General features: G+C 36.7%; 1 protein-coding gene across 1 annotated transcript in view; it reads right to left on the reverse strand.

Annotated features, from left to right (window-relative positions):
- PDPR (pyruvate dehydrogenase phosphatase regulatory subunit) overlaps positions 1-14,656 on the reverse strand; it is a 908,636-nt gene that overhangs the window by 638,531 nt on the left and 255,449 nt on the right. The window contains exon 6 of the mRNA XM_044081332.1: positions 9,169-9,290. Within this exon, the coding sequence (XP_043937267.1) occupies positions 9,169-9,290 (122 nt within the window). The remainder of the gene's footprint in view (positions 1-9,168; positions 9,291-14,656) is intronic.

Genomic DNA, 14,656 nt, shown 5'->3' on the forward strand with positions numbered 1-14,656 from the left:
AATCTGTATGATGGCCGAGATTGAGCAGTGCTATTAGGCATGTGGCAATGTCATGCTTTATGCTATTTAAGATGCATCCAGGGATATTGTCAAGACACATCGCTGTAGCACTTTTAGGACTTGATATTGTGTGACAGCTGGAGGCGAGCCAGTTTCAGGTATATCTTCTTGAAGGAGAGACGGAGGGGAGACAGAGGTAAAATTAGACCTAAATTTATTGGAAAGTAGGTTCGCTGCATCATTCAGTCAGTGAGGTAACATCGTTCGCAATCAGCTCAGTGCATTGCTGCATTGTGATTTTGAGATCGTGAACATAACTGAAAAATGCCTTGTGATTCTCTTTGGCTTGGGTAGCTATTTTAACTTCAAAATTTGCTAGATTTTATTAAGCTCCTGAGTTGTTTATTTCAGTGAGAAGGGCTCTAAGATTCTGTGAATTATTCTTCTAACTTTTGGTCAAAATTCATTTCTTTTTATTATAAAACTTATTATTATGGTTCCACCATGTGAGTTTGTTTCTGGGGTTTGCCTTGTATTTGGCTCCTATGGGTACAGCTGTATCTATGCAGCTGTTTACATGACGGTATAATGTCATGGTTTACATGTCTCCATATTCAATTGAGTTAACTGGGTTTGGTGGGGGTTTAAAGACAGTCAATGTATCACTTAGAAGAAGGTAGATTGTCTTAAAGAAATTCATAGAGGTATATCTTGGATGGATGGAAGGGATCCTTGGTTTCAATTTTATTTTGAAGGAGACTGCCTTATGGTCAGACCTAACAAGTAATGAAGATGGTGCAAGCTGCTCCCATAATAGTAAGGACAAGACCCCAGATGTTATTCTCCCTAGTGGGTACTCTAACTGTTCCATGGCATTTGCATGTAAAAAGGCCAGGAATCTCTGTGCTTGTGTGCACTAGTCTGGTGTAGGTTTCCCCAGTCTATAGCTGGATAGTTTAGATCACCTAGGAAGTAGTACTGGATTTAATACTGTGTGATTTCAGTTCCTGTACATAAACACTGTGGCTTTCTTGTGTCATAGGAGTCCTTTAGCTACGTAATATATGATACATGACCTTTTTGATGGTTATTTGGATATGAAGAAGCTCTAGTGCATCATGTGACTTTACCAGCCTTCATTCGAGTCTCTTCTGGATGTACATTGAGACATCTCCACCTTTTCCCCCTCCTACACAGTAGCTGGTCTAAACATCTAATAATGTAACAGACATGGCAATATAAACCTCCCCCCAAACATTGGCAAGTATGGTAAGTGGTCTCTGAACTGTATGGTAAGGGACTCATGAGCCAAAAAGGTTGGACTCCCCTCCTCCTTTACTAAACTTCCTGCATAGTAAGTTAGTTGCAGCTTTTCCCCCTGGGCCTCCTCTGAAAATGGGTTTTTAACCAGTCATCAAATGACAATAAATAAATAAAATAAACATCTTCTCTTGACTCTTATTGTTGGTCATCTAGTACGGAAATGCCTTTAGTTAATATTTCTCTGTGTCTTATCACCTTCCAACAAAACTGATAACCCAACTCAAAACACATCCAGTGAATAACTCTCTAGAAACTTTAGGATGCCACAACCAGGAAAGGAGCAAAAAATGCCAACCAAGGACAAGTGTTTTATTAATACAATTGTTCTGGTACCTCAGCTTCTTGCCCTCTAATGGAACAATTTTAAAAAACATTCTAGTCCTTTATATACCCACATCAACGTAATTACATTCAATCAATCTGGCAATATTCCAATTAATTAAACAATTAAGCAGAAAGCCACAGACTTTGAAATATTTTTTTTAAATATTTCTTTAAGACAAATATTTCTTTAAGAAAAGAGCAGATCCCAAACAAATACCCAACATTTACTATGCATATCAAATGTATTTTCAACATAGAAATAATCAGAATTACCAACAGTACAAATTTATAATCTCAAAGAATGAATGTGTATTCAATATAATTTACCACATCATGTTAAATACTAACATATGCACTATTTTGCAATTTCATAGACAACATTAAGATTCATGTTCTTCACAAATTGTGTGTAAAAAAATAATTTTTACGTGCATGAAATTTCCTAACAGACACACAAATAAACAGCACACATTCAAAAAACTTTCATACAACCTAACATCAGAGGTATTTTTGAAAACCAGTTTATGTTGTTGGATGATTATTTTTTGAGAAATGTAGTTTATTTTAAAAGGTACATTGATGATTTACTCTTTGTTTGCAAGGGAAGCGAAAGAGAGTTCATGGATTTTATGGATGGTCTTAATGAAAATCCGCATGGTTTAAATTTTTCTTGGGGTATCCATAGGTCCAGTGTCACATTTTTGGATGTGGTTCTTTATGTGGACGATAAAAGTAACATCCAGTTTAAACCTTACAGAAAGCCAACGGCTGTTAATTTTTTGCATGCCTCTCATATGCACCCGCCCCATCTCATAAAGTCTTTGCCTTTTGGTGAATTCAAGGGAATTGTCAACAATACCTCTGATATTAGGTTGTATAAAAGTTTTTTGAATGAGGTGTTTGGTAGATTATTTGTTAGAGGTTATGAGGAAGGCCTGCTGTTAAAAGCTAAAAATAAGGCAATGGGGAATATGGAGGGGCCTGTTAGGAGAACTGTCATCTCCAGAAGGGAAGTTTGGTATACAGAGACTAATCGTGTAGATGAAAAAGATAAAGTATTTTTTGTTAAAAGATATACTGACTTTTCGGCCTTCTTGGAAAGAACAGTTAGACAAGCATGGGAAATAGAATGTGAGGATAGCTCTATAGGATTTTTATTTCCCAAACACACTTTTTTTTTTTACGGGAGGTATAATAATCTTAAAGAGTTAAAAAAACACCAGTGACTTTTTAATACAAACATTCATTTCTACAATATATCCCTTATATTCATTCATTTTGTATATATTTTTAATGCAAAAATATTTAAATATCTATTTAACCGAACTTCACATTTCATTGGATGACAACTAATTGCTAGCCCTATAAGTTAAGGGGATTGATAGAATACTAACTGCTATCTGATGAAGTTGATGACGAAAAAGACACTTTTGTATAACGTTAATGGTTTTTATTCTATTCTGAGTGCATCTACATTCTTGTATTTTCGTGCTGGTTCCTGTTTACTATTAAAGGTTTTGTGCCTGTGGATCCTTGGTGCCTCTTTGTTTTGGATTACAAGTTTGCGTTTGAGCACCAACCGTTTTATTAATCTTAAAGAGTTGTTGAACAAGAAACATACAAGTCCTGTAGGTCAGTGTAGGTTGGATAATAGGGTAGGTACCCATTGTTGTGGACATTGTTCAATATGCAATCGGGTTAGGAATCTACATGACCATAGAATCAATGGGAAGTTGTATAGAGCTTGTGAATTTTATGATTGTAACAGCTGTGGTGTTGTTTATATTTTGGGTTGTAATTGTCATCCAGCTCCATGGTATATTGGACAAACCACTAGGAAGGTTCGGGTTCGGATTTTAGAACATTTAGGGGATGTTAGAAGAAAGAAAGTTGAAAGCCCAGTGGCTATGCATTTTCTGTCTAAGCATCAGGGTCAGGATGAGGGTCTACTTTTCAGTGTTTTGGCATGACCTAATGGCATGGCAGGTAACTTTAAAACTGAGTTATCTAGACTTGAGTGCAGATTAATTATCAATTTTCATACTTTGCAGCCAAATGGAATGAATTTGGAAAACAATTTAATTTTATAGTGTAAAATATAGGGTGCCATCAGTATTGTTAGATGGGGTGGATGTGTATGTGTTTATGTGTATGTACATATTTTTTATACACATACATGTATATGCATTTATATGCACATTGATATGTGCTTTCGGCACAAATGTGTGCTGTTTATTTGTGTGTTTGTTGGGAAACTTCATGCACATAAAAAGTATTTTTTTTTTTTACACAATGTTAGATAATATTATTTGAAGAACATGAATCTTAAATGTTGTCTATGACATCGCAAAATGGTGCATATGTTAGTATCTAACATGATGTGGTAAATTATATTGAATACACATTCATCCTTTGAGATTATACATTTGTAGTGTTGGTAATTCTGATTATTTCTATGTTGAAAATACATTTGGTATGCATAGTAAATGTGGGGTATTTGTTTGGGATCTGCTCTTTTCTTAAAGAAATATTTGTCTTAAAGAAATATTTTTAAAAAATATTTCAAAGTCTGTGACTTTCTGCTTGTTTAATTAATTGGAATATTGCCAGATTGATTGAAAGTAATTATGTTGATGTGGGTATATAAAGGACTAGAATGTTTTTTTTTAAATTGTTCCATTAGAAGGCAAGAAGCCGAGGTACCAGAACGATTGTATTAATAAATCACTTGTCCTTGGTTGACGTTTTTTGCTCCTTTCCTGGTTGTGGCATCCTATGTTTTTAGAGAGAAATTTGTTAACCCAGTCAGAAAGAACATTTTAAAATCTGCAAGATACATAATTTTAAATCTCAGCTTCTTTGCCTTACATAGCTGCACTGCAGGAACAAGCCACAATCTGTTCTCAGTGTTTCAGCACTGAAATGCTGCTCACCGTATTCACTATTATCCACTGATTAAGAGTTTTTTCAATGGTTTCCACAACAAAGACAAAATGTATTTCTTCAGCTCATGGTTAGTGAACATAACAATGACCTGCTTAGGACGTCACACACTGGGTAGAATACTAGGAGTGAACAGCTAATGTGCTCTTTCAGCTTGTACTTCATCTGGGGGCCGGCCATTCCACCACTAATTTTCATGTAAACTCCCTAGGTTCCTCTACATCGGCTTTCTCGGTAATCACAACTAATTTTAAAAGACTTCCACTGTGCTATCGTCATACCCTACCATGCTTTGTTCAAATTGCTCCCTATGCTTGACTATCCACCATTAATGTATTTTGTTGTTTTAAATCCCTCTGAAGCTCTTAAGTTGTACTACAACAAGGCACCTTCAATCTCCCTACACTTCTGCTCTGTTCAGGTAAAACATCTTTCCAGTTTATGATCAGTTTCCTGTAACATGTCCATTATTTTCATAAGTAGGGAATCTCCGATTGGTATATCGCTTCTCTCTCCACCAAGACTGCTGCTCTGTGGCCATCTTCCTCTGCTGTCATGACAATTTACTGGTGCTTCTCACAAGTCTATTTCCTTATCTGTTGTTTCTGTGCATCTTAATTGCTACAGTGCTCGGTGAAATTTGAAAATTTCCAGCTCTCCTTTTGCCGCTAACTCATCAATCAGTAGCGGCTTTAATAAAGTTGTTTACTGCAACATTATATTCTCCTGTGGAGGGAGCCTTTAGATGTCTAACTCATTCATCACTATACGTCTAAGATTGAGTTTTATTTTATTCTTCGGCTAAGGAAGATAGTACCATGATCTGTATTGATTACAGAAGGTATAACCCCTGCTAGGGAACAGAAAGAACCTAGGTTTGTTAGTACGATATCAAAACTTCACCAGTGGACAATGCCAAGAGTTTCCAAACTGGTGTCAGACTTATGCAGTCTGAATGAGAAAGTCTCTAAAATGCAATCCTAAGTCTATTACTCTAAGCAAGACATACTGGTCATCTCCAAAACAGGGATAAAATGTCTCATTCCTGAAAAAGAGTTTGCTTGATGCCTTGAGCAATTTGCAGGAAGGATACTGTCACTGTTAACAGTAAAAACAGAATTATAATTGTTACATATGTAGTCCTTTATATAAATACCAACTACAAATGATACATCTGTAATTCTCAGCCAGCAGACCTCTGATCTCCAAGAATACCACCTTCTGGCTTACACCCAACTTGAAGAAAAGGCAAATAATGCCACTTTTTCAAGTTGGTGCGATCTCAGCTGCACGATATTTACAGACTGAGTATTTGGGGGCAAAATTAGACTTTGGCTCATCATCAGTGAAATACATTATAATGGCCTAAGCAGGGGCAGTACAAATATATACAGAAGGCTGTGACATATTTCATGTCAGCAAACTAAGACTGACCCATGTTGATCAATGCATTATTTTACACTGCATGACAGTACTGGGACAGCTGTTATCTTTATTTACTTTAAGGAGCTTTCCCTAATCCCTATTTTGTATGAATTACTGTTTTGTATCTAAACTTAAATGCTTGACATGTACTACCAGCCAGCTACTGTGCCCCTATCATACACTGGAAAAAACAGAGTCTTTTGCCACCGCAGTATATCAATGAAGATATGAAACTCACAACAGGATTCCAGCAGAATTTCTTCAGTGAAGAGAAGTTTAGAAGCATATGGTCAGTGATTCTACGAGCTTTGCAGATAACATATATCCTCTACAATGTTCACAGACTGATTTGCCTCCCCTATCGAAGGCAGTAATGGTACGAGCAGAATCCGTCTCGTCCTGAATATAGTTTCAAATTAGGAGAGTAAGCTAATAAAACTGATCGTGCAATCTTAGACTTCAAACAGTATGACACTTAGCATACAGATTTGCTGTTCTTGTCCAGTTTTGACAGCATTTATAATTTTTTCAGCAGACAAAGCCTCTGCAAGAGAGTCTCTTACAAGGTGTTGAGGGACAGATTTGATGATGACAGCTGTTAAAGAACAGTCACAGTGCTCAGTAAGAGAGAAAAGATAATTTTCTCTTAATTCGCAAAAAATCAACAAACCTCCTACTTAGACTTTTAATTTGTCAAAATATGCAGAGTTGCCTTTTGTGTTCCTACTCACCTAACTTCTATACATAAATTCTATTGCACTACTTAGGGAGATGGTTCTTCTGGAAGCTTTATTTGGTAATGCCTGTTTGTCATTTCTATTCTGATGCAGTTACTAAAGGGCTTGAGTTCATAATAATGTTTTTTAACACCTTTACTGAATTATCACTTGTGACAGACAAACTTAACATTTACATAAAAGTAAATCAAATCATGTTAAGTTCACATTTACAAAAATTATATGTCAAATTTATTGCTATATATCCTACAATCTAGGCAACGTTACATAAATTATTCAATTACTGTCTCCTGTTAAACCTCATTCCTTCTCCAAAACATTTTCTGCTTGTATGGTTCCCACAATTTCCATTTTTTATGTAATCTACTCCTATCCTTTTCTAAAGATCCCACCTCCCGTTCTTTTATCTCTGTTACAATATTCTCTACTTTAGGTACAGCTGATTTAGATTTTGATTTCCATTTTCTAGTAATGGCTTTTTTGGCAGCCACCAGAATTAAACTTAACAAGGCCTTACTATAGCTACACAATTCAGATCCGGTATCCAAGACAAAAAAACAAAATCCTTAGTTACACCCAGTTGCCTGCACAGTATTCCTGACACAGTACTCTGTAGGGAATTTTTAAAGTCTGCCAACTCATTACATTCCCAGAACATATGTTCCCAGGTAACTCTTTCTTCACCACCACAGCTCCAACATTTACTACCTTCCTGAGGAAAAGTTCTTTGGAGTCTGCTTGGAGTATTAAAATATCTATGTAAACACTTCCAGGCAAAATCCTACATCTTCTAGACTTTGTTACACATTTGGGAGACATACATGTGTCCTCCCATTGTTTCTTTGTGAATTGCATATCTAATCTCTCATCCCAATCTTTTCTGACCTCTTCTGATTGATTCCTATAATTATTGCGCAATATTTTATATGTTGTACTAATTATCCATTTTTTAACAGCACTTTCTTGTATAGATTCAATTAAAAACTCAGACAGTGCAGGTCTTCCATTTAGGATTCTCCAATCCCTCTCTTTGTCTATACTCTGTTATCAATCTCTGGTAGGGAAGGCAATCACTAGCTTGCAATTCAAATGTCTTCTTGGCCTCTTCCCATTTTGTCACCCTTTCTTCTCTAATTATTTGTTCCCAATACCTTGATTCTTTTGCCAGCTTCCTCCAATAAATTCTAGCCCCCTCGTCTATTTTCTGTACCCTCAAATTGCAGTCATCCCTAACGACAGAATCTCTTTTCCCCATTCCTGTGTTGCTTAGTTCTTAGTATACTTTTTGCTACTTTATGAATATATAACATTCTACATGAATGTTTTTCTCTTTAAATATCTGTTTCCAAAATCCCATTCTTTCTTTATTAATCTCTCTCCACTTTGAATTACAGCTTTCCGCTTGTGTTATGTACAACAGCCTTAACTATATAGCTTTAAAATATCTTTTCAATTCAGGTAATCCTAAACCTCCTTGTTCTGTTGGGAGGATCAACTTATCCCACTTGACTCTTGTTCTCTTTCCCTCCCAAATACATAAAATCCTTCTCTTTATTAATTACTGTGCACAAATTCTCCACTGGTTGATAAAAATATGCCTGACCTGTGTATACAGCTAAAGGGACTAAAACATTTTTACTGCTTGTATCTTGCTATCCATAGGCAACAGTTTACAGTTTCTCAGTTGTTATATTATCTTTTGTTTAGTCTCTTCCCATATATCCTTAGCTGACTTAACAGAATCCTTTTTAATCCACACTCCTAAATTGTATCATAATGTTAATGCAGAAGCTTTATTTCACATTACTGTAGGACAAAGAATTCTGCCCAAGAAACAAAATTTACTGATGTTTATTTAATAAGTAAAATATAATAGTTGAATGGAAACAGACTACCATTATTTTGTTAAGGATCAATATCAAATGCTTTTATTTTCAAATCCAGATAGACTTAAAACCATCATCCTCCAGTTAACGAGTCCTTTAGTTACATCTCTCACTATCCCAAACAATGAACTCTTACTTAGCTGCTATACAGTCTCATTGTGAAGGATACTTACGTGTACCTAAAGACATCTCACTTTATTCTAATAGCTTGTTCGACTGATTTGTAATGTATACCCTACATTACATCAGTGTTGCAACAAGAATCTGTTTCTGTACATATATAAATATTTTGCATGTCAAAATGACAGAATGGACATTTTTTCTCTCTCTCTCTTTTTTCATACTAGGTCCATTATGAAAATAAATAAAATTTAACAACAAAAAAACTCCTTAAAAAAGACATGCCTTGGAACTTGAATCACTGATGCAATAAGAAGTAAGCAGAAGTAATGGAAATAGTTTCATTTATAAACATATTTCCAGGCACAGACTGCATTAAAAAGGTGAGATCAGGGAATTAAAGTACTAACCTGCCCTGCACAGTTGACAAAGTATTCACAGTCTATGCTTCCTCGATCCGTCTCCACGCCACAGACATGATCTTTCTGGACGAGCACATGGTTGACAGTTGTTCTCTCATGGATAGTGACACCTGTGTAAGTGGCAAGACAAAAAGGTCAATAGTTCTGCTCTCAATGCCTCCTTTACTCGGACTCCTATTTAATGTGGTTAATACTTTCTATATACAATAGATAAATAAAGTGCTCAATAGTAAATCAAGAACTACCAACCTAACCAGTGCCATGGTATAGAGAGAGAATGCGGACTACGACACAGGCAGTCCGGGTTCAATTAGCAGCTTGGGCGTCTGAGGCATTGGAGGGGGATGATGGGCTCACCAATCTTGGAAGAGGAGGAGAGTGGTGCACATGCACTGGGCACGCAATGCAGCTAGATTTCTGTTGTGGAGCATAGGGAAACAAATGCAAAGTGCTTCCTAAAAGTGGGTGGGATGGTTTGCTGACAACAGCTCCTTGTAGAAGTGAAAAGCAGACTACTTGGTTTGCCCACTACACACACCATTCACAAGGATGGGTGGGGAATTAAAAAAAGAATACACTTACAACAGTAGTAAGACACAGACCCAGAACATCTTGATCTCCTCACTAGCTCCAACACTTTTTGGAGCAAGTCAGGGGGAGACCAAGAAGGGTAGGTAGGAGTCCTTTTTTATTTACTGGATGCTGCTCTCCTTTAACTCTTCTGTATTAACTCCAGTCTTTCTCCTTTATAACCAAAGAGTCCATGATCTTGTAATTTAAGCTAATGCATAAAGAAACATCATACTAATGCAGAACATTTTATTTAGTGTTTGTGCTAAGATTTAGTAAGTAAGGTATTTTACTATTATCATTTATTACATTACTGTACTGTGCCAACATTTTTGTAAATGTGTGTTTTTGGAGCTGATCTCCCCGGGCCACTACTGAAAATGGACATGTATCCAGTTAGACTAGCCCGGTCAACAAATGTAAAATAAAAATAAATAAAATAAAATAAATAAATAGCAGTGGAAGACAAATAGAAAAAGAAGAAAAAGATATTTACAAGTTCAGATCTATAGGAACCAAGACAATGACTCTCCAAATCCGTGTTCAGAGTACTGTAGCTCATTCTTCACAACAGTAAAAGCAAGCACTTCCAAAATGTAACAGTATGGCATGGTGATAATCCTATCCTGGGTAACACCAAAAACTGATACAGCTTGCCTGAAATACGTTTTATCAAGTGATCACCAGTTTCATGCTGTGCGTGGATTTAGACAATAGATTTTTTTCATAGATACATAGTACATTTGAGAGGTATGACACACACATAAATCTCCCTACCTCCTTAGAAAGTGGACAGAACAAATCTTTTGGGTTTCTAATACCGTGACAGGAATGTACCTCATTCCCAAGTCAAAGTATGATTAAAGTTCGTCATATCAGTACTGTTTCAGTCTTTGATGTCAGCCAAAAGTGCTCTATACAGCACCCGCAATGTGCCCAGGAATGACTCCTCCTGCAATTTGTATGGAGTTAGATGTATTAGTAGCATATCCAAATATGACTATAGAATCTTTTTTATAAGACCCGTTGCTCCTACTACTACTGGAACTATCTGGCTATCTTTCTTCCACATTGCTCCCGTTTCTGCCTGTAAATCCTGATATTTTATGACTTTGTGTCTATATGCAAGACACTGTAGTCACTGGATGTGGTCATTTCAATGATCAATGTTACTTTTGTCTTCTTTTCTTGGACCACTATATCTGGTTTTCTAGCTATAACAAACAATCCCCATATCAAACGCTATTTGTTAGGAACTGCATGGTTAGACACTTAACAGGAAAGTCTGTAGCATAATAATACAAGTTTCACTGTGAGAATATTTTATCAGTCAAAGAATATATAAAAGGTTAACATTTTGTTGTGTATGCCCAATACCCAGGTACATTTATTATACATTTGTAGAACATTTCACTCTGCGTGGGAGTACCTTCCTCTGTTGAGAAGTTGCCAGGGTCAGTCTCTAAGTAACAGTCATATAAATAGTTAACAGTGACCACAAAAAGACTGATTCGCATCCTTCATTGATAACATCATACGCAACATTAGAGTATCTGCTGGGGAGCCCTAACAGGGGCATGTAGACTAACTGTCCAAATTTATACTATCAAAACCTTGGAAATGTCTTGTTATCCCTTTGTTCCATACATTGACACATTCATACTGTCCGTTGTCCCAATCTGTTCTCTTTTCAGAACCATCAATACATCTTATTGTAATGCTCATTGGCATACTGATGGGGCAAAGAGAGAAAATAAAAGCAAGAAAACCGGAAATAATCTGTACTTAGCTCCCAATTTCATTTAAACTAGCACAGCAATGAAACTAGTCTAACATAAAAGCATGCATTTTTCCTCTTCTAAAGTGATGATGCCACCAGATTTCATAACTGTTTAAATCTTGTATTAAAATAAAAGTTTCTGTACCTTCTTAAAGGTCAATGACAATATAACTGTACACAAAAAATAAATTTTCAGGCATAAGGCTTATAATAATCAAGTCAGACATGAGTTATGGCTTATCCTTTCAAAGATAACAGTGGAGGTTACTGACAGTAAGAATTCAGTCAAACGTAAAAAAAAAAAAAAAAAAAAAAAAAAACACAATACAACATGACAAGCAGCTGAAAGCCATAAATCAATGGCTGTTCCAATACTCCTTTTCTAGCTCTAAGAACCTATCATGAGTCCTGGGAATAATTCAGTCTACTTTACACTGCTGTAGTGCTATTTATAAAACATGTGCAGGTGCATGAATGTACATATATGTAAGCAGACATAAAAAAGAGAAATTCTGTGTGTGTACATACACACCCACACATATATAAATATATATGTGTGTGTGTGTATACATATATTTATATATATATATATATATATATATATATATATATATATATATATATATATAGATATATTAACACAGTCAAACTGGGCCACTCCATCATCATACCTCTGTCCACTGTACTGTGTCTCATTACGAGAAATGTCCCTCATCTGTCCTCTCCTGCCTCCTCCCATTATCACACTTTCATTGTTAAGGATTTTTAACAAATCCACAAGGGGAGTAATACAGGGGAAATACTAGGCACTCAAGTGCGCCGCTTTCACGTGTTGGCGCCAAGTGTTCAGTGTACAAAAAATTTTTTTTACTTCAGGTCAGGAGTGGACTTCTTTCTTGTCCCTGTCTTTGATCAACCTGCCTTGCCTAAGTGCACAACACCACCAATCCAGTCCACTACACGATGAATCTTATGTTTGGTTTGTTCAGATCAGGAATAGGATACTTCCACCCACAGTCATCCAATTAACTCTATGCAACTAATGGTTGTAAACGGAGAGATGCAGTTTAAGGAGAAATTGAGGCTCAATTATGCATCATCATGTTCATGTCATGTGACTGCTACCTCCACTAACATCGCTTCATGCATACTTTCCCTTTAAGAAGTCTTGTCTCTTATGTTTAACACGTAAAAAAAATGTCATTGGAAAGGTATCTCTCTTGTGCTTGATAACATTCACATACAACAATTACACTTCAACTGTCGGAGAGACAATTCACAATTGCCACACGTGTTACAAGGCTCAGCCACCGTCCCCATGAAGTCTCTGCAGCTTTACTACATGCGGACTTGGAATACAAACTTTAAGCAAAACAAGCTCAACAAGTGATTAAAGCTGTCTGTTGTCATCCTTTTCTGTAATAACCTCATCCCATGGCACTTTTAGATAATAGGAGACTGCTTACCCCAACAGCGTATACAAGTAGGGGGTACACCATCGATATTAGTCTATTTTTACCAACAAATAGCCAAGAAGTCCATATTAACTACCTAGCTGTAATGTCATATAACGTTGAGCAGGGATGCTTTAATTGTACACCTCTGGCTAAGCACAATGATTCATTCCTTTCCCCACACTGACTGCTCCTGTGTGGTGCCGGTTTGGGCATACATGGCACATTAACATTCTCCTGTAGTTACGAACGATGCAGGCTTTACAGAAAAAAAAAGTAAGTGGAAATGATAGAAAAAAGTGCGTTTTGCCAAATCATCACAGATCGCTTTAAGAAAACACAGGGGGGGGTGCAAGTGCACCCCCTTGCACCTGCCTGCGGGCGCCCTTGAGCAGGAGATGCCAGTGCTCTATAATATTTAGGAACATTTTCAGGATGTAAAAAAAAAGATAAAAACTAAAGCAATATGGTGATAATTCTTGTGCTTACATGAGTTTGTGAACAGTATCAAAACTTATAGGGGGACATGCTAAATTGAAATACTTGAGAATAAGGGTTAAAAAAGACCAAGTCAGCTAAAGACATGTAGGATAAGACTAGGCAGATCATCAAGATTAGAAATAAACACAGCTGTAGGATCATGATCATGGATTTGCATAGTAAGATACAGGCAGCAAAAATGTTTATATACGTAAATAAGACTTTTTTTCCATCTAGATAAGCTGTGAATAACAGTTAATAAGTAACTGAAGGAATTTATTTGGAAGGCAAACAGAGCAAGAATTAAATGGGTTAAGTCAATTGTCCCTACAGTGCAAAGAAAATAATGACTTAAGCAGGGCATAGATGGAAGTAACTGGAGGAAATTAGTTAAGGAGCCAGGTACTGGGAATAGATACATCAAGAAGGAAAACTAAAAAAAAAAAAATAGGAGGAAGCCAAGCAAATATTTGACTTGCAGGTTAGGGAATGTCTTCCATACAAGTTCATATGCCTGTACTAGGCTACCGACCACTAGGTCCTTTTTAAGCCAACCCATGCATTCCAAATATCTGACAAGTGCTAGTACCCTTAATTGTAAACAGAGGCTTGAGAGATGAAACTTTTACAAGCAGGGGGCTAGGAGATGAACCATTTACAGGCTGATTGTAACCAGTAGAGACACAGGTGTCAAACCAGAGATGAATTTCCTGTTCCCCATCCAACTGCCCAAGTTACATTTGAATTGGGCTACCGAGGAACTCTGCTTCACATGGATGGGGAACCTGTTCCAGAGAAGAGGTCATTTCTGGAATGCATACATGTCTCTCCAGCAGTTCCTATTTATACCACAGGCAAAGTTTAAATCTTTAGCATGGGTAATTCTGGTGCTGTTTATTTTGTGAATATGCAGGAGGTCCATCAGGGTGGGATTTGGCAATGCCTTGTATGTCAGGCATAGATCTCCCTTCAACAGTCTGTAGCAGACAGAATGAAGGGATAGGGCTTTGAGGCAGTGTGCACTGGACATGTTACTTACACCACGTATTCTTTTAGTTAGGTACCTCTGTGGACATTCCAATTGTTGGATGTGCCTGGTTATTTACATACCAAATCAGGCAGTGTACTCAATGATGGGTCTGATGCATGCTAAATACAGTGGAACAATAATCTCCTTGGCCCTAGATGCCAT

This window comes from Protopterus annectens, chromosome 8.part0 (genome assembly GCF_019279795.1).
Source record: "Protopterus annectens isolate FY-2018-M chromosome 8.part0, PAN1.0, whole genome shotgun sequence".
NCBI classification, from domain to species: Eukaryota; Metazoa; Chordata; order Ceratodontiformes; family Protopteridae; genus Protopterus; species Protopterus annectens.